The sequence below is a fragment of the Ursus americanus genome, chromosome 4, assembly GCF_024610735.1.
Source record: "Ursus americanus isolate L20-20 chromosome 4, mUrsAme1.1.p, whole genome shotgun sequence".
In the NCBI taxonomy this organism is placed as follows: Eukaryota; Metazoa; Chordata; class Mammalia; order Carnivora; family Ursidae; genus Ursus; species Ursus americanus.
Window position 1 is genome coordinate 17166891 of NC_142130.1, and position 18649 is coordinate 17185539.

The 18649-nt window shown below is 40.0% G+C and overlaps 2 protein-coding genes across 6 annotated transcripts in view; one reads left to right on the forward strand and one right to left on the reverse strand.

Annotated features, from left to right (window-relative positions):
- Window positions 1–2744, forward strand: part of ACTL6A (actin like 6A) — a 28167-nt gene extending 25423 nt beyond the window's left edge. For all 3 annotated transcript variants that reach the window (XM_045788702.2, XM_045788703.2, XM_087861417.1), the window contains exons 13-14: window positions 579–665; window positions 2065–2744. In XM_045788702.2, the coding sequence (XP_045644658.1) occupies window positions 579–665; window positions 2065–2145 (168 nt within the window). In that variant the 3' untranslated portion in view covers window positions 2146–2744. The remainder of the gene's footprint in view (window positions 1–578; window positions 666–2064) is intronic.
- A 155-nt stretch (window positions 2745–2899) lies between these two features.
- Window positions 2900–18649, reverse strand: part of MRPL47 (mitochondrial ribosomal protein L47) — a 29076-nt gene continuing 13326 nt past the window's right edge. For all 3 annotated transcript variants that reach the window (XM_087861419.1, XM_087861418.1, XM_045788704.2), the window contains 4 exons: window positions 13378–13474; window positions 7998–8128; window positions 5816–5911; window positions 2900–3129 (listed from right to left, as the gene is read on the reverse strand). In XM_087861419.1, coding sequence (XP_087717545.1) covers window positions 3006–3129; window positions 5816–5911; window positions 7998–8128; window positions 13378–13474 — 448 coding nt within the window. In that variant the 3' untranslated portion in view covers window positions 2900–3005. The remainder of the gene's footprint in view (window positions 3130–5815; window positions 5912–7997; window positions 8129–13377; window positions 13475–18649) is intronic.

The following is an 18649-nucleotide window of genomic DNA, read 5'->3' on the forward strand; positions in this document are numbered from 1 at the left end:
TGTTTGTGAAGAGAGTTCAAAATATAAACACTAATTTGGGAGGACATCAGTATAAATAAAAAAATTTAACCTGAAGTTTGATGTCTGCATTTTGATTTGGAAGTGGAGGGGGGTGGGGTGACCATAGGCAGGAAGGATTAGGACAGTGTGAAGGCCTAAAAAAAGTAGTAGTGAGCAAGTTGAGGATTATAGAAAGGGTGGCAGGTTGGGGTAATAATTAGATCTGGTGTTGGAAGAAATGAAATAATATATGAAGTACTTAGCATAGTACCTGATTTTTAGGTAAGTATTCAGGATGTTTGCTATTCTAGGATATAAATTGTGAATGCCATACATTTAGTATGCAGCTTCCTAAGGATTATATAATTTATTATTATACATTAAAAGCCACAAAGTAGCTTAGTCAAAGTACTTTGTACAGTAATTCAACCCATGCCTATTATTAGCCTAACTGCTGCAAAATAATCATGTATAATTGGTGTTTGAAACAGTCATTAGGCAGTCATCAAAACCGAATTTTCTGAGTTGAGTCATCTGTTTTGATTGTACTAATACTTATTTTTCCCTCTCTATTTTAGAGTATGCGGTTGAAATTGATTGCAAATAATACAACAGTAGAACGGAGGTTTAGTTCATGGATTGGTGGCTCAATTCTAGCATCTTTGGTTAGTAAACTACTTTGAAAAATAGTCTTATTGAATGATTTAAGTGTACCAGTAAATATAGTAAATTTAGTAAGAAGACATTTAATTCCAGTGCATCATTTATCTTTGTAGTTTAGAACTATCAAATGAGTAGAGGACCTAATACCAGTTTCACATGTGCTAATTTAACAAAATGCTTCAGTGCCTTATCAGTGGCTATTTGTCAGTCTAATCTCAATTTCCCTTCTCAAACAGAGGTGGGAATTTACTGATTTATGCCTCTTCTCATACTCCCATTGACACTGGTCAGGACTTCTCTGTAGCACACTTAAAATTAAATCATTCCTTCTCAGGTCCTGGTTGCTCCCTGGCCTCTTGGTGAGGTGGAGGAAATCAGGAGTTGGCTTTTGGGGCAAATGGTGAAGTCATGGTGCTGGGTTTTGCATGTTGCTTGGACAGGTGCTTGCTCTCAATCAGGAGAAAAAGTCCTCGTACTTACCTGCAACCCTAGACTCGGGAGAATTCCCTCTTCACCCCAGAGCACCGAAGTAAATGTCGTGAAGTACTTATACTGAACATTTTTAAGCTAGTAAATGTCTATTTATGTATTTGTTCTATTTGTAGTCTTTTAATAGATCTTAGATCAAAATGGAATACCATGCATGAATCCACTTGGATAGAGTCCATCTTAGGGAATGAATTTGTCCTACTTTTATGTTTTATTACTCATGTAGCCTTGGCTCCTTCTTCCTTGGGTCATTTTCCTCCTTTCCACCTTCTGCGGTGCCTATGTACTATTGTGCGTGTACTTGCAGAACTTTATCCTAGTCCTGATGGATGAGCACTTTGGAGATCTAAATGCTGCCGTTAGTCAAGTGCTAGGATAGCTCTTCAGTTCTGTACTGGGATCAAGCCTTCCAATGACAGTTTCTTTTGTTGTTGTAAGTTGGCAGCAAGCCATCATAGCTAAACCCCCCATCTTCCTGTGACAGCCATTTTCTAAAGCCTCATGACAGTGTGAATAGGAAGACTTAATATTCTTTCTAAATAGTGTCTTTGAGTGTTGTGGAGGAGGGCAAAAACAGGGGAGTAATGGAGGACTATTTGGGGGGAGGGGCTTAAGGGAAAGATTGGGAGTTGTGAAAAGATATTTAAGAATTATTTCCTGGGGGCGCCTGGGTGGTGCAGTCGTGAAGCGTCTGCCTTCGGCTCAGGGCGTGATCCCGGCGTTCCAGGATCGAGCCCCACATCAGGCTCCTCCACTGGGAGCCTGCTTCTTCCTCTCCCACTCCCCTTGCTTGTGTTCCCTCTCTCGCTGGCTGTCTCTGTCTAATAAATCAATCAATCAATCAATCAATCTTAAAAAAAATTATTTCCTAATAAAAAGGCATAATATATAACTTTTCTTTCCATTTTACAGGGTACCTTTCAACAGATGTGGATTTCCAAACAAGAATATGAAGAAGGAGGGAAACAGTGTGTAGAAAGGAAATGCCCTTGAAAAGAGTTCCCAGAGCTCTACCTTCCTGTGTCACCTTAAGTTTCATAGCTTTAGTATACTCAGGAAAAGAATGACCATCTTTTGTAGAATGTTTATACATTTTTGCATATTTCGATTTCCACTTAAATTTTTTAAGGCTTTAACTGGCTCTATAAATTAAGATAAGTTTGTGCTTTCCTTGAAATGCACTTATTCTTATTACAAGCATTTTATAATTTTGTATAAATGTCTATTTTCTCTAAATATTTTGCTTTCAGTAAAATGCTTTCCAACTCTGTTTAGTATGTTAATTACCAGTGATTAGAATTGGTTTTTATTGACTAGTAAAACTTATTGCCTATGCTTTTTATCTTAGGCTTACAAAATTAAATAAAATTATTAGCCATTCCAGAAATACCTTTTTGGATTATTGTTGTGTTATGACTTAACTACTTTAAGGACTAAATGTATTTATCATGATTTTGAGTGAAAGAACTGTTTATTAATAGTAATATCCACACCCCCTTCACATGCTATTAACATAACAGTAAAAATATTACCTGAATTCCAAAACGACCTTACTGCCTTTGCTATAGCAGTTGGCATCACTTTCCCACCCTGAGGTACAAGTGATGTTAATTAAAGTCTGCTTAGATGTCAGCATTTATAAAGTGGGTGTCTGAACTTTATACTTGATTTTTAAAAAATTCTGGCAGAAGCATGATCACTTCGAGTTAGCATGCCATATTAACCCTTAAAAGAGTTGACAGTCATCTGACTAAAAACACAAATTTTTAATAAAATTACTTAATACTTATGTACTTTTGTATATAGACGGTTATCCAAGGAAAACAAAATGGCAACTTAAGAATTCAGACATTTTAGACAAGACTTGACTTCTGGGCTTCAGAAAGATGTGGAAACTTTTTCTGAAGAAATTTTTCTTTCTTTTTCTCTAAACTTTTCTTTCTTGCTTCAATGCGGGCTTGTTTCTCAAGTCTCAATCTAGAATAATAAAAGCATAACAGCAATTTATACAAAACTATTCCCGTTATTCAATACTATCAAAGTACGTCTAAATCAATTACTTAAAAGCCTTAGTCACACCAGCCTCCATCTTACGTGTGTCATGCAGACTATTAAACTTGAATAATCACTGTAAACCGACACAAGTCAATGGATTTTTCTGTATCTTGAGATATATCCTGAGACTTTTAAGAATTCCCGAATTCCAAATAGCACTCAGTCTACCATATCATTTTCCCTCCAACAGAGAGAATAAAACTATACTAAGAGATGACGCTTACCTGTAGTTAGACTCGCCACTCTCTATGTGAGTTCACTTCTACCCACCAGCATCCTGGAGCAGGAAGCGTTTGTGCCTCAGCTAAATTATTTTGACCTCTAGGGTCACTTTAGTTGATATTTTCCAGGATATTTTATTGATCACTAGGCATAAGTTTATATAAAATATAACAAGAATTAAAAGATACGTAGTGAATAATTTAATATGCCAGTGCTGTGGGAGAGGTCATAGAAATTTGAGATAAGAATCTGGGTGAAGACCAAAATAGGCGTAGATGTTTAAAAATATGATATAAGGTATTCCGTAAATTAAGTATAAAGACTAAGCAAAGCTGAAATCAGATGACCCATTTTATTCATCCTCTTTGCTCCAATTAAATTTTGACCATTAAAAAAATTAATAAACCCATATGAAAGAATAAAGGTTATTCTTAAGAATAGTCAGAAGATTATGCTTTATGCTCTGAAGGGAAGGCTAAAAAAGGTAGTTTCAAAAATAGAATAAATCTAACATGTATAAGGCCTGTAAGAGTGACACTGGATTCATAAATTCTCATTATTTTAAAAGTCAATTATAGCTTCACCGTATATGACTAAGGGACAAAAGAACCAAATGGCACATTAGGCTTGGAGAAATTGTGGAGGAAAAAAAAACAGTACAGTTGAATTTCTTCAGTTGCTTAGAATCTGAACTGGGCCTTAAAATGTGAATGATGGAGGGATTTTAGACCTGTAGATAAAGGAGCAACAAAAGGAAAATGAACAGACTGTTCAGGAAATAAGGACAGGAAGGTCTTTCATGAAGGATACGTGGCTAATAGTTGTGGAAAACACTAGGGTGTTCCACTAGGGTGGAAGGAGTGGGGATCTGTTCTGCAGACGAAGCCACAGATTTTTGAACAGCACTAATGTGGTAAGAAGGTCTGAGGAAAATCAGCCAGGAAGCAATATTGGAACGGACTGGAGTGAGGAAGATGTTCAGTAATTCATTTTGATGAAGAGGGAACGCACAGGGCAGAGATGAGCACAGAGGACAGATCCTGGAGACCTTCTGCAGGAAGGGTTACATCAAGGACTGATGGCATCTAGAGCACTGATGATGAGGAGGACCAATGCTGCTTAATGCCCATGTAGAATGGACGTACTACATAAAAGGGTTCCGGACCTAATTCTGGTGGTGGTCCCCCTACCCCTGCCCTCCTACCAAGCAATTCTCAGACACTAGCAGAATGTCTGAGACTTCAACTTAATTCTGACACTGTCTCCATTGAAACTGTGTCAGAGGTCCTTGCCTGTGCTCAGCAACCCGCTACAGACTGGAAGTTCCCACAGTTTCCTCCTTGAACTTCAGATGCCAGTTCCAAGTCCAGGTTACGATCTATACTTCTGCCAGGCTGGCTATAAATCAGAGGTTCCAGGGGCGCCTCGGTGGCACAGCAGTTAAGCGTCTGCCTTCGGCTCGGCGTGATCCCAGCGTTACGGGATCGATCCCCACATCAGGCTCCTCTGCTATGAGCCTGCTTCTTCCTCTCCCACTCCCCCTGCTTGTGTTCCCTCTCTCGCTGGCTGTCTCTATCTGTGTCGAATAAATAAATAAAATCTTTAAAAAATAAATAAATAAATCAGAGGTTCCAAAGACCCCTCCTTAGGTACGATTCATTTGCTGGAGTCGCTCACAGAATTCAGGAAATCCCTTTACTCACTATATTACTGACTTATTATAAAAGGATATGAACTCAGAGCAATCTGAAAAGGTGCACAGGGCAGAGACCGGGGCGTCCCACTCTCCTCCAGTCTCCAGGTGCTGCACACCAACAGGGAAGCTCCCCGAACCCGAACCCTGCCCTCTTGGGTTTTTATGGAGGATTCATTACCTAGGCATGGCTGATTAATCACTGGCCACCGGCACCTGATTCACCTCCAGCCCCTTTCCCGTCTCCAGAAATCAGGGAGTGGAACTGCAAGTTTCAACCACCTATGCAGAGTTGGTTCTTCTAGAAACTAGGCCCCATCATTAGGTGCTCTCCAAAAGTTACACCATTAACAAAACAAAAGATGCGCCCCCTCGCCCTAGCCCCTTTTCATGCAATAACATGAGCTCATATGTTACGCAACTGAAGTATTTGGACCTTCCTTTTCACATTACAGAGGGATTTAATCATGTACTTACATACAGACTGATGAATAGAAAGGCAATACAAATTTTTCAGAGGATATACACTAGAAGCTATTTCAGGATAGTGAGATTATGGAAGACTTGAATTTCATCTTTTCTACCTGATTCTTGTATTTTTTTCCACAATGTACATGCATGACTTATGTAAAAGCTTAACCTGTGTCATCTAACGTAAAGATAAGTCTTGTTATCAAGGGTATTTGTGCTCACCTGACAAAACGTTCCACATAGGGCATCGCAAAGAATCGCTTCCTATTGTACCTTTTATTTAGGTACCAAGGTATAGGCCACTGCTTGAATTTGTGCCTGCCAAGAAAACAAAAAGATACTGCCTTAATAGAAAATATTTAATATATTTTTCACTTTTTACAGAGTTTTAGCCATCTTCGAGCTAAATATATTTTCAATAAAATGAGATGTAACTGGCTTTTTTTTTTGTAACTGGCTTTTATTTATTTTTTTTTAAAGATTTTTATTTATTTATTTGACAGAGATAGAGACAGGCAGCGAGAGAGGGAACACAAGCAGGGGGAGTGGGAGAGGAAGAAGCAGGCTCATAGCAGAAGAGCCTGATGTGGGGCTCGATCCCATAACACCAGGATCACGCCCTGAGCCGAAGGCAGACGCTTAACCGCTGTGCCATCCAGGCGCCCCTGTAACTGGCTTTTAAAAGATTTTACAGGGGCATGTGGGTGGCTCAGTTGGTTAAAGGTCTGACTCTTTATTTCGCCCCAGGTCATGATCTGAGTGTCGTGAGATCAAGCCCTGCATCGTGCTCTGCGCTGAGCACAGGGCCTGCTTAGGATTCTCTTTCCTTCTGCCCCACCCCCTGCAAGAATATTAATATAATTAATATAATATGCCACATGTTCTTTTTGACAGAAAAAAAACCTTAGATGAAATGTTTTTAAGAAGGAGCTCTGCATTTAAAAGGCTATCGTAAATATTTTAACACGCAATAGCAAATGAGGAAAAAGGCACTGGAATTACAATGTTTGAGTTAATAGGCTACATTGGAAAGATGATATAATTGCGTTGTTCACTACTTTGTTTAGCCCTGGAAAAGTTAAAAAGCAAAATTTTAAAAATCTGGAAGAGAACAGCACTCACCCGGATTCTAATATTGACACAGATTCTATTCTTTATCTCACCCTTTCCTAATTGACCTCAACTGGATTAATCCAAATAAAAATTAGTAAAAAATAACATGAAGTTTCTAGTTAGATGTTCTGGAAATTAATTTCTCTCTTTCCTGTATTGGATTACACAGTTACAGACATACAGCTACTCCCCTACAGTTGGCTCCAAGCAGCCCCATTACTGCAAACTCCATTAAAAGAGCCTATCTAATGAGTAAGCACTATTATGTGGTTTAATTTCAAGAGTACAGAAAAGGTCTCCAATCACCCACAATGCCTTCCTCATTTTGTTGACTGATGTTTAAAATTCTACTAAGTATGCTCCCTTTCAGCAGCTCAATCCAAATGTCAATAAAGCCCTGGAAGAGACAGACTACACTGGGTCTTCTTAATTATTTACACCTCAGTTTGAATGTTTATTATCAGATCCTTTCCCAAGGTCTGACAGAACTTCAAGAACTAGAGGGACAAAAAGTGGAATGATGTAATGAAAATAAACAGTTTCATAATTTGGACTAGGGCTTATCCTAGTGGGATAAGCATTGCAGTGGGAGCAAACATTGAAACGGGTTTATGTGGCCTTATTCCTTGAGAACTTTTTTTTTTTTTGAGAATTTTTTAAATCTAAGGGGCGCCTAGGTGGTGGCTCAGCCGTTAAGCATCTGCCTTCGGCTCAGGTGATGATCCCAGGGTCCTGGGACTGAGCCCTGCATCGGGCTCCCTGCTTGGCGGGAAGCCTGCTTCTCCCTCTCACACTCCCCTTGCTTGTGTTCCCTCTCTTGTCAATATATTATGTCTCTCTCTGTCAAATAAATAAATGAAATCTTAAAAAAAAAAAAAAAAAAAAAGAATTTTTTAAATCTCAGGTTCTTAATGAGCAGGTATGTGTCCTAAAATTAGCTTCATGGTATTTCTAATCCTTTGAAATTATACGTGCACATGTACATTTTTCTAGGGAAAGGATCTATGACTTTAATCAAATTCTCAAAAAGTCGTATGACTGACATAGGATTAGGAACTACTGTTATAAAGACCCTACAAATAATTGAATCATGAGAATGGGGTGCCTGAACTACCATATAATGCTACTTTCATATCTTGGGGAGCTAAAGGGGCCTGGGGACCTCTGTTTACATTAGATACATCTATCATATATTTCATATGGTGAGGTTTTTGTAAAAGATACTGGACAGGAGAAAAAGGCATGAGACTACCACGCTCATCTTAGAAAAATCACAGTGGAAACTATGTACCAGATGATTCTTCCAAAGATGTCTCTTCTCCAAGCACCAGGTCTAGCTTTTTCTTGACCAGTTTGAAGAAGTCTTAAAGCATCTTCTCTTTCCTGGACAACCTTATCTAATGCATCCATGGAATCTATTACCTGGTAAGAGAATAAGAAGATACAATTTCAACAATCACCTACAACAAATACCAAAAAAAAAAAAAAAAAGAGAGAGAGAGAGAGAGAACATATAAAGACAATGGTACAGAAAACCTTAATGAATATTTCTGTCAAGAACCATTCTGTCAAATATTTCCTAAAAATCTTTTTGGCACACGTATGCATATATGGGTGTTTATAATACCACTTTTTGTAAAAAAACACAAAACGCCCCAGAAGTTAAGTTTCATTTAAATGAAAATCTACTTAGCTCAGATTTCCATATATATGTACTAGTTTTGTTTGGTGTGGGTTACACTTGCAGAGATTCCTTATGGAGGCCCCAACTGACTCCTGTTATTTCAAAACTCGATGAACTAGTAAGTGATAACAGTTTGCTACTTTTTAATATTAAAACCCATGTTTTGGCCTTAATCAGTGTGCCCAAACACACAGACACTGATGTTTTGACCTAACTGGCAGCTGCTACCATTACAGAGAATGGAATATCAGTCTACCCTGAGCCTAATCTCCAAAGATCCATCCAGATGCAAGAAGATCCTATTAGGACCTCTATTTATTCTAATCTCTTTCTTTTAACATTTCTATTGAGTTTTATAATGCATATAATAATATATTGGTAAGGCAATATTTTTTTTATAAATATTCACATTTGGGGGCTATAATGACAGATGAGCTAAATGTTTTCATAGTTCTAAATACCGAGAGGCATTTTTAGCTGGTTATATATATTATCTGTGAGCATCATAACAAATAGAAATATTGCATATACACATTTGTTTCTTAAAAGAGCTCTCAAAAATGGGGGGTAAGGGGGAGGCATAGAGAGATTAGATTATAATCTTCCAAAGACACCTGAGTGGCTCAGTCGATTAAGCGTCTGACTCTTGATTTCGGCTCAGGTCATGATCTCGGGGTCATGAGATCGAGCCCCACATTGGGCTCCATACTGGGTGTGGAGCCTACTTAAGATTCTCTCTCCCTCTCCCCCTCTGCCACCCACCTCACATTCACACCCCCCAAAAGAAGATAGTCCTCCAGGTAGCTGCGGGACCCAAAAGAGATATGAAAGCCACAAATTTAGATAGACTACCTCATAACCCGTACACTCAGCTCACACTCAGTGCTTCTGTTCTCCCTTCTTCAATCAAAGCCACACTGAGCAGCTGAATCCACATGTACTTCTTCTTAATTATATGAATTTCTACAAAATCTTTGAGAAATAAAAGATGGGTGAGAATGGTGAATCCTATTTTGAAGACAGACAAACTTAGAAGCGTGAAGACACCAGACTGGGTGGGGCCCACTACGAAGCTGTGTAGCCCTTAGGAACTTAGTAGGCCTGGCTGTAAACTGGCTGCATTCGAGTTGTCCTATGCAAGGTTACTTCTGGGGCTCCTAACTGAAATGTAATGTTAGCTCACCAAGACAGTAAACGGCTACCCAGTCCACAGAGTTAACATCCGATTACTCATGTTCACGCCACCAGGTAAGAAGGAAAATCACCTTATTCAAAACAAGCCAACCTCAAAGAGCTTTCTTTCCTTTCTAGTTTAACTATTCCAGAGCCAAGAGTGTCCCTACACACTTCGAAATCTTCAGTTTATATCTTAAATTGGGAATCATTCTTTTTAAATATTTTTCTTGGTAAGTTCTCCTTAGTAGTGCCTCACAAAACACTGAGAAGACTCCATACATTTGAGGCTTAAAAAAAATTATTGCTTTCAGCTTATCTGGAGAAAACGTTCATTATTTTTGGATTCTACTTATTCGGAAAGTGGGATACATAGGACCTATGGGGATAAAGTTCACTTCTGAAATACATATTTTTTAAAACAGGGAGAAGGGGTAATCTATTACTGAAGTTTAAAAATCTTAGAACAAGCAAAAGCTTCTTCACCAAATAATGTGCTATTTATAACCAGCCAATGTACTTTTATTAAGAATCTCTAAAACAGGAACACCTGGATGGCTCGGTCAGTTAAGTGTGTGCTCTGGCTCAGGTCATGATCCCAGAGTCCTGGGATCGAGTCCCACATCAGGATCCTTGCTCAGCAGGGAGCCTGCTTCTCCTCTGCCTGCCACTCCCCCTGCTTGTGCTTGCTCGCTCTCTGATAAATAAATAAATAAAATCTTAAAAAAAAAATCTCTAAAACATAACTTTCCTTAATAGCAGAATTAGCAAATATACCCGAAAATAAAATCTCAATACTTTACAAATGTTGTGTAGCAATGAGGACACCTACCACCCAGATCTTAGTTTCTAAATACATCACCCTCCACTAAAAGGAATGAGGGTATTCCTCTGTGAAAGGGCTGGGCAGGAAATGTACAAAGCGAACCCAAACAACTTGCTGTGCCTCATGAAAGAATGATGAGAACACAGGGCCAGCCTGAAGGAACCCACACTGGCCATTAAGTCTGGAATGATGGGATGAAAGAATTATAACTTACTGAATAAAACTGGAATCCAGGAGTCCACAGTGATAGGAAAGAAGGAAGAAACAGAAGAGAAAACCAGTCCTTACAGAAAAAAGCTAACCAATAAACGAAGAATGAATTGTGGGATGAGAAAACCACTTAGCAAACATCATAGCAATAACTGATCAACAGATGTGTTGAAACTAGTCAGTGCAAGTTTGAGGAATTACAGGACACTTATATGATCTCAATACAAAGAAAAATTACTAACTATATGCACAGTGGAGAGACCTGGCAGATACCACACTAAAAAAATCATTAACGTCAATACCAGTAACAGAAAAAATCCCCATCCTGTGCCTAATATCATGCACTGTGAAGAAAACAGTATCACCTCCATGACGTTTCGGCCAATCATCATGACTATAAGGAGAAACATTGTACAAACCCAAACTGGCCTATGTTCTTCAAAAGAACCTCAATGTCCCGACACACAAAGAAAGACTGAGTATCCAGATCAAAGGAGACTAAAGAGAACAACTGAAAACAAATGATCCAGGATTTTCTTTCTGTGAAGGATGTTGTTAACTGATGAAAGGGATCTGCGGACTAGGTAACAGTACTGCCTCAGTGTTAATTTCCTGATTTTGGAAAGTGTACAATAGTTATATAAGGGAATATCCTTGTTGTTCGAGCAACATATACTTAATTATTTATGTATATAACTTACTCTTAAACTTCTGAAGAAAAAAATGTGTTATTTAGAGAAGGAGGCAGAGAAGGAGAAAGCAAATGTGGTAAAATACTCACTGGGGGAAACTGGGTGAAAGGTACCTCTGTACCATGCTCTTAACTTTTCTGTCAGTCTCATGTCAAAATAAAGTTTAAAAAACCAAATACGCTATAGAATTCTAACTAGGGTAAATAACTGCTGTTACTCCCTACCTCGTTAGACTCTGCGGGGATATCAGGTCCTCCCTCTTAGAGGCGGCGTGGCAGTGCCGGCCATTGAGTAGGGCGGGGAAAGGAACGCGAAGCACAGTGGAGGCCCAGGCCGGGCAAACTGCTGAGCTCTGTTCTCACTGGCTACTTACTTATTCTGGCACAGACACGTCAACAAACAGCTGACTCGCAGGCAATCCAGGCAAAAAACCCTGAGAAATCTAACTAAATAAAACAAAAAACTTCGACATGGAAGAACTAGCTTAAATGTGTACAGCCACGAAAAAGAAAAGGCAGATCTACATACGCTGATAGGGAAAGACATCCAGGACATACTAGGTAAGTGGAAAATGCCAATGTCAGAAGAGCTTATACAGTATAACCAAATTAGAGTATTTATTTATTGTAAATAAAAATAATTAGGCACGCTTCTACATGCAGAGAAAAATTCTGATGGATAAACAGGAAATACGTATGACTGACTACCTCTAGGAGTGGAAATAATGAACCCAAGGCATTTTCTTTTAAAGGTTTTATTTATTTATTTGACAGAGAGAGCAAGCCAGCCAGCAAGAGAGGGAACACAGGCAGGGGGAGTGGGAGAGGAAGAAGCAGGCTCCCAGCAGAGGAGCCTGATGTGGGGCTCGATCCCAGGACTCTGGGATCACGCCCTGAGCCTAAGGCAGATGCTTAACGACTGAGCCACCCAGGCGCCCCCTAAGGCATTTTTTTTAAAGTAGGCTCCATGCCCAGCATGAAGCCCAATTTGGGGCTTGAACTCACAGCTCTGAGATCAAGACCTGAGCTGAGATCAAGAGTCGGTCACTCAACTGACTGAGCCACCAAGGCACCCTCGGATTTTTTTTTTTTAATGATGAAGAAAACCTAATTTGAACAATAGTTGACCTGTTCACAACAATGTGAATATTCTTTTTTTTTTTTTTTAAAGATTTTATTCATTTACTTGACAGAGAGATAGAGACAGCCAGCGAGAGAGGGAACACAGCAGGGGGAGTGGGAGAGGAAGAAGCAGGCTCCCAGCAGAGGAGTCTGATGTGGGGCTCGATCCCAGAATGCCGGGATCACGCCCTGAGCCGAAGGCAGACGCTTAATGACTGAGCCACCCAGGCGCCCCAACAATGTGAATATTCTTAACACTACTGGACTATACATTTAAAAATGACTAAAAAGGTAAGTTTTATGGTATGTGTTTTTTACCACAATAAAAAAAAGTATTAAAAACTTTGACCTGGTTTGTAAGGAAGTAGTTAAACTGGTACTAGAAATGTAAAATGGTGCATATACTTTAGAGAAGAATTGGGCTGTTTCCTAAAACATTAAACATAAATTTACCATAGGACCCAGCAATTTCACTCTTAAGTATCTACCTAAGAGAAATAAAAACGCATGTCCGCATATCTATTGAGGTTTGCAGCTGGGAATGGGGAGTGACGACAAATGGGCATGACACTTCATTTTGGGGTGATGGAGGTGTTCTAAAATAGTGAAGGTTGCACAACTCTGTCCATTTACTAAAAACCGAACAAATTTTAAAAAAGAAATCTACTTGCCAAGAAATACAGGAACCATACACTTAACATCTGTTGGCTTTTATCCCATACAACAGTCTGCAGCCTCCCAGAAATGTTACCTTTTTTTTTTTTTAAAGATTTTATTTATTTATTTGACAGAGAGAGAGACAGCCAGCGGGAGAGGGAACACAAGCAGGGGGAGTGGGAGAGGAAGAAGTAGGCTCATAGTGGAGGAGCCTGATGTGGGGCTCGATCCCATAACGCCAGGATCACGCCCTGAGCCAAAGGCAGACGCTTAACTGCTGTGCCACCCAGGCGCCCCAAAAATGTTACCTTTTCTAACCGCTCCGGACTTGGCATTGGCAATTTCTGCCGCTTGGCCTCCTGCTCTAGAGTTAGGAGCATGTTTCTTTCTTTCAGTAGCACATACCTATAGCAAAGAACACAAAGCTTGTGATGCTATTCTATGATTACATTACGGTTGTAATTTTTTTTGAAAGATTGATTATAGAGAAACACAGAGAGAGCAAGAGAGAGCAGTTGGGGGAGGGGCAGAGGGGGCAAATCTCAAGCAGATTCCCTGCTGCATGCAGAGTCCCTCTCGGGCCTTGACCCAGGAGCATGAGATCATGACCTGATGTGAAACCAAGAGTTGGACGTTTAACTAACTGAGCCACCTGGGTGCCCCTAAGGTTTTAATTTTTATTTAATTTAATTTATTTATTTGACAGAGAGAGACAGCCAGCAAGAGAGGGAACACAAGCAGGGGTAGCGGGAGAGGAAGAAGCAGGCTTCCAGCGGAGGAGCCTGATGTGGGGCTCGATCCCAGAACGCTGGGATCACGCCCTGAGCCGAAGGCAGACACTTAACGACTGTACCACCCAGGCGCCCCCCGCCGAGGTTTAATTTTTGACATCAAACTGATGATCTGTACTCAAAAGTCCTTCAGAAATCTTGATTTACAGAATATCATTATAAAGAATTATCCTTTAAACAAAGCTGTATTGATTCTTATTCATTTAATAAATTTTCCATGTGACACATACTGTATTAAGTGCCAAGAGAGTTTACGAAAAAACATTAAAAAAAAAAGTCCCTACATTCCAAGTAGAGAGAGAAGATGGAAGATAACATTTATTTGGCGCCTATTATATGCCAGGCAATGTGCTAAGCATTTTATATGTATTACCTCATTAATTCTCACAACTCTTTGAGGTTGGGCCTATTTCTACTTTCTAAAAGAAAAAAGTACGGCTGATAGAAGTAAGCTATTGTGGGGCACATAGCTAATTCAAGATTCAAATTCTAGACTCCTTGTGTGCGTAATTCTTTTTATTTTTACTCCACTAGGCTGCCTCAGAAATTGTAATGTGATGTGGTGTATTACGTGGTATAGACAAGTACCAGAAGAATTAGTGGGAGAGAGGGGACACATCTCCTCTAGCTGGGATGACCGAGAAAAGCTTCAGAGAGATGGGATCTGTTAGGCTGGAAAGGAAAGCAAAGCAAACATAACCAAATGTACCGATGTGGCAAAGCTGAAGTGGGGGCAGGTTTTGTGACTAAATCTGTTTGAGATTTAGAGCTGGAAGAAAGGAAAGGAAATAAATGTGGAGGGCACTGAAAATGACACAAAGGCACTGGGGTATCTTAAGCTATGGAAGAAGATGATTTTGGGGAAGGAGCTGGCAGAAGATAAATTGTCTGGTTTTACCAAGATGAATACTGTACAGCCCTGACTAGCCCTTTACCAATAACCAACAGTAACAGTGCTTTCATACAACTAATTTTTCTATTATAATCTGAGCTGTTCTATACATAACACTTCTGATTCCAAATGAGAGGTTTTTTTCTGATTCCAAATGAGAGGTTTTTTCCATCCTGACACCAAATGCGTGTTGACTTTTCCAACACCGCTTCTCCAGCTCTCCAACACTGCCTGTAGAGCCAAGGTCTGCAGATTTAAGGCTTCAGCCCCTCTAAGGCTCTCTCCCACTTTACATGCCAACAGCAAGTTTCAGGCCCCCAGACATTTGACTGCCAACTATAAATTGGAGTTTTAGTGGCCATTTGGGAGATCTTTCAATCTCCCCAACCTTACCTTTTTCAAAACTGAACTGGACAGCCATGGCTCTAAAATTGCCAAGATGGAATAGGACTGATTGGTATTGCAAAACTTCCAAACATTATTAGGAATCTAAAATTGCCTCTCTGCAAGATACAATTTCTAGGCTAACAGACAAACAATTAAAAAGACAAAAAGGCTTATAAGGTCTTTTCCCCTCCTATCTTCTTTGTCTCAGGATCCGCAGCAGCCACCTGTGTTCAGGCCCCACATCTGGAGCCATCCTCCTCCTTCCCTTCTGCACAGCCTCCCCTCAATACCCCCAGTTTCCCCATGTGAATTCTCTCATCAAACTTCCCTTTTCCTCTAAACCTTTCTTACTCTCTCCTTTCCTTTCCTGAACCTGTTAAGACCTGCCCCTTTAAAGTTAAGTCTTCTGAGGATCTAAATAAACCCCACATATCTATGCTCACTGCACTAAGGCTGAATTGCAAGCCATAGTTAAAGAGTTCCCTAAAGTGACTGAGGATAACCAGAGGTTTCTGAAGAATTTAGCATAGTCATTCAAACTCACCAACCCGGTCTCTCAGATTGATAATTAGTCCATATCCGTGTTGGTGAGGGCTAGACCAAACACTAGATGAAACTAGCTCGATAGAAACATCCTAAAAGGATCCAGAGAAAAAGATCCCTAACTTTTGGCAAGATGCTAGAACACTCACTGGAAATCTCCACCAAGCAATTACAGTACTTTTTCCTAAGTCTGTTGACTAGAATGAAAAGCCTGGTAAATCTGTCATTACTATTCTAATAGACTCCAAATTATCTTTAAAAAAAATTTAAAGACAATTTGGTCTTCCTTTTATATGATGAATCCACTTGGGTAACATTAACCGTATTATTTATTAATGGACTGAACCAAGATACTTCTGTTTTAGTTACAAGGACCAGGGTGGAAAGGGAAAACTATGTTCACTCCAGATTTAGTTAATTTGGCAAACGAGCTTATTTGCATCCTTAGGAGAGTCACCTAAAAGACCACTAAAATTCTTACTTTTCAACTCTTGCAAATAAGGGCCCTAAACAAAACAAAAACCCTCCTACTTTCTATTATTTCAAAGAGCCAGGATATTAAAAAAAAAAAAAAAAGATTGTTACCAGCTGAAATGCCCCAAGAGCCTTCAGCCGTCCAGCCAGCCTTTCCAATGTCTTCCTAATTCCCAGTGACAGTGCTCTGAGGAGCAACAGGAGCTCTTGCCAATCTTCCCTCTTCATCAGCTCAGAGAAACCACTCTCCAGATTGGGAATGAATCTGTCTCTACTGATGTGAGAGCTATACTCTTGGTGCTCAACCCCACAGCTATAAAGCAGCCTCTGCCTCAGAGTACTGAGACAGTTCAAGTAATAGGGATCTCTAATAAACCACACAGGTTTTTGTCTCTGAACTGATTCCAATTTGCAGGCACTTTGAGAGACACAACTCCTCCTTAGTTCCCCTGCCCCTATGGGGCAGATCTCTTAGAAAAATACCATACCAGAATTCCTTTCTTCCAAAACAAGGAAACAATTCTAGAATTTGATGGTAGTATCAAAATAGCCAATTACGTAAATTAAATGGCCCTTTGACATCTATTGTTTGATACATCTCGGAGAGCACTGTAGCTGAATCTGGGGACACTGATCATTTGTCCCTATTGGATCAGCTATCATCCTCTTTATGAGCAAGATCTTCAACTGATATTGGCAGAATCCACAATGCATTTCCCATCAAGGTTCAAACAGATCCCTCAAAACCTGTTCCCAGTATTAATGAATAGCCATAAAGAAGTCTTAATAAAAGATTACAAGGCTCTGGGCTGCTTTAATCCCTATACTAGTCCTTGTAATACCCTTATTTCACCCGTAAGAAAACCCAATGGCCAAGGATGGCGGGTAGCCCAGGGCCTCTAAGCAATAAATAACATTGTTATCCCTTGAACCTTGTTCCGAATGGCTCCCACCCCCCCCATTGCTACTGACATCCATTCCCACTGAAAGCAGATTTTTCACCGTAACTAATCTCTGCAGTACATATTTTAGTATTCCAGCTGATAAGGAGAGCTCATCTTTTTGCTTTCACTTCGAAGAATGGGAAATACACCTGGCCAGTAATGCCTCAGGTCTACAGAGAGTCCTTCTTACTTTAACAAATGTTAAAAACTGATTTATATGGTACAGTTTTCTGTAGGCTCTACTTTGTTATAATATGTAGATGACTTGCTTCTCTGCTCCCTTTCTCAAAACTCTTCACAGGAATTCCTGACAGCATCTAACTGTTGCAACTTTGGCCTTAAAGGCACATAAACTCTCCAAAGAAAAACTGCAGTTTACACAAACTTAGGTTTGATACTTAGGGCACCTGAGCTTGGAACAAGGACATCTGGATCCAGGTAGACTTCAAGACATCCTGAACTTCCCCAAATCTAAAACTAAGCACCAATGATGAGATTTTCTTGGACTTGCTGGCTACCGTTGGAAACGGGATCCCAAAATTCTCTCTTAGGACTCAAACTCTATATGCTTTATTAAAAAATGACAAACTTGACCTTATTATTTGGAAAGATCAGGAAGATGTAACCTTTGGAACTTTAAAAAAAGCCTAGTAATGCCCCCTGCCCTTGGACATCCTAATCATCAACTTTCCTTTTTCCTCTTTGTAAGAGAGAAGGGAATGCCCTTGGGAGTACTCACCCCAAAATATGGGGACCATCATCAACCCCATAAGGTATTACAGCTAACAACTAGACTCTGTGGCATGAGGATTCCCCCTTGTCTCAGAGCCATTCCTGCCACCACCCCTTTAATTAAGGCTACTTAAGAAATAATAATGGAGCGGCACCGGGCGGCTCAGTCGGTTAATTATCTGCTTTTGGCTCAGGTCATGATCCCAGGGTCCTAGGACGGGAGCCCTGCGTCGGGCTCCCTGCTCAGCGGGAAGCCTGCCTCTCCCTCTCCCGGCTCCGCCTGCTTGTGTTCCCTCTCTCACTGTCTCTCTGTCAAATAAATTAAATAAATTCTTAAAAAAAAATAATCATGCTTTGGTAGAGCAATCTTTTCACAGTGCGCTCCCTGGAGATGGCAACCTTAGCATCACACTTTGCAACCTGAAGATTTCATCTACTGAAAAAGACATCTCCAGAAAGACTCTCTTCAACCTTGTGCCACTAAACTCCAAGGGATAGAATCCTGGATCCACACGACACATCTAGAAAAAGCACTAAACCCTAACTGGACCTGCACAGCATCTAGTGACCTGAAAAGTATAAAGTTCCTGGAATTGAAGCAGACATGTGACTGTGACGAGACAGCTTTCTCAACATGTCCAGACCAGGTCTGCATACCTTTTCCTGTTTGCTTCTACTATCTCTTTCATGAAAAGAAAATACCCTTGTGCACATTTCCCAAATGCCTGTGAAGAGGGAAACCTTTTTTCATTATGGCCTTTCATCATGATCTCCTGACGAACTACTTTTTCACTGGCTTTTTCTGAAGGGTAGAAGG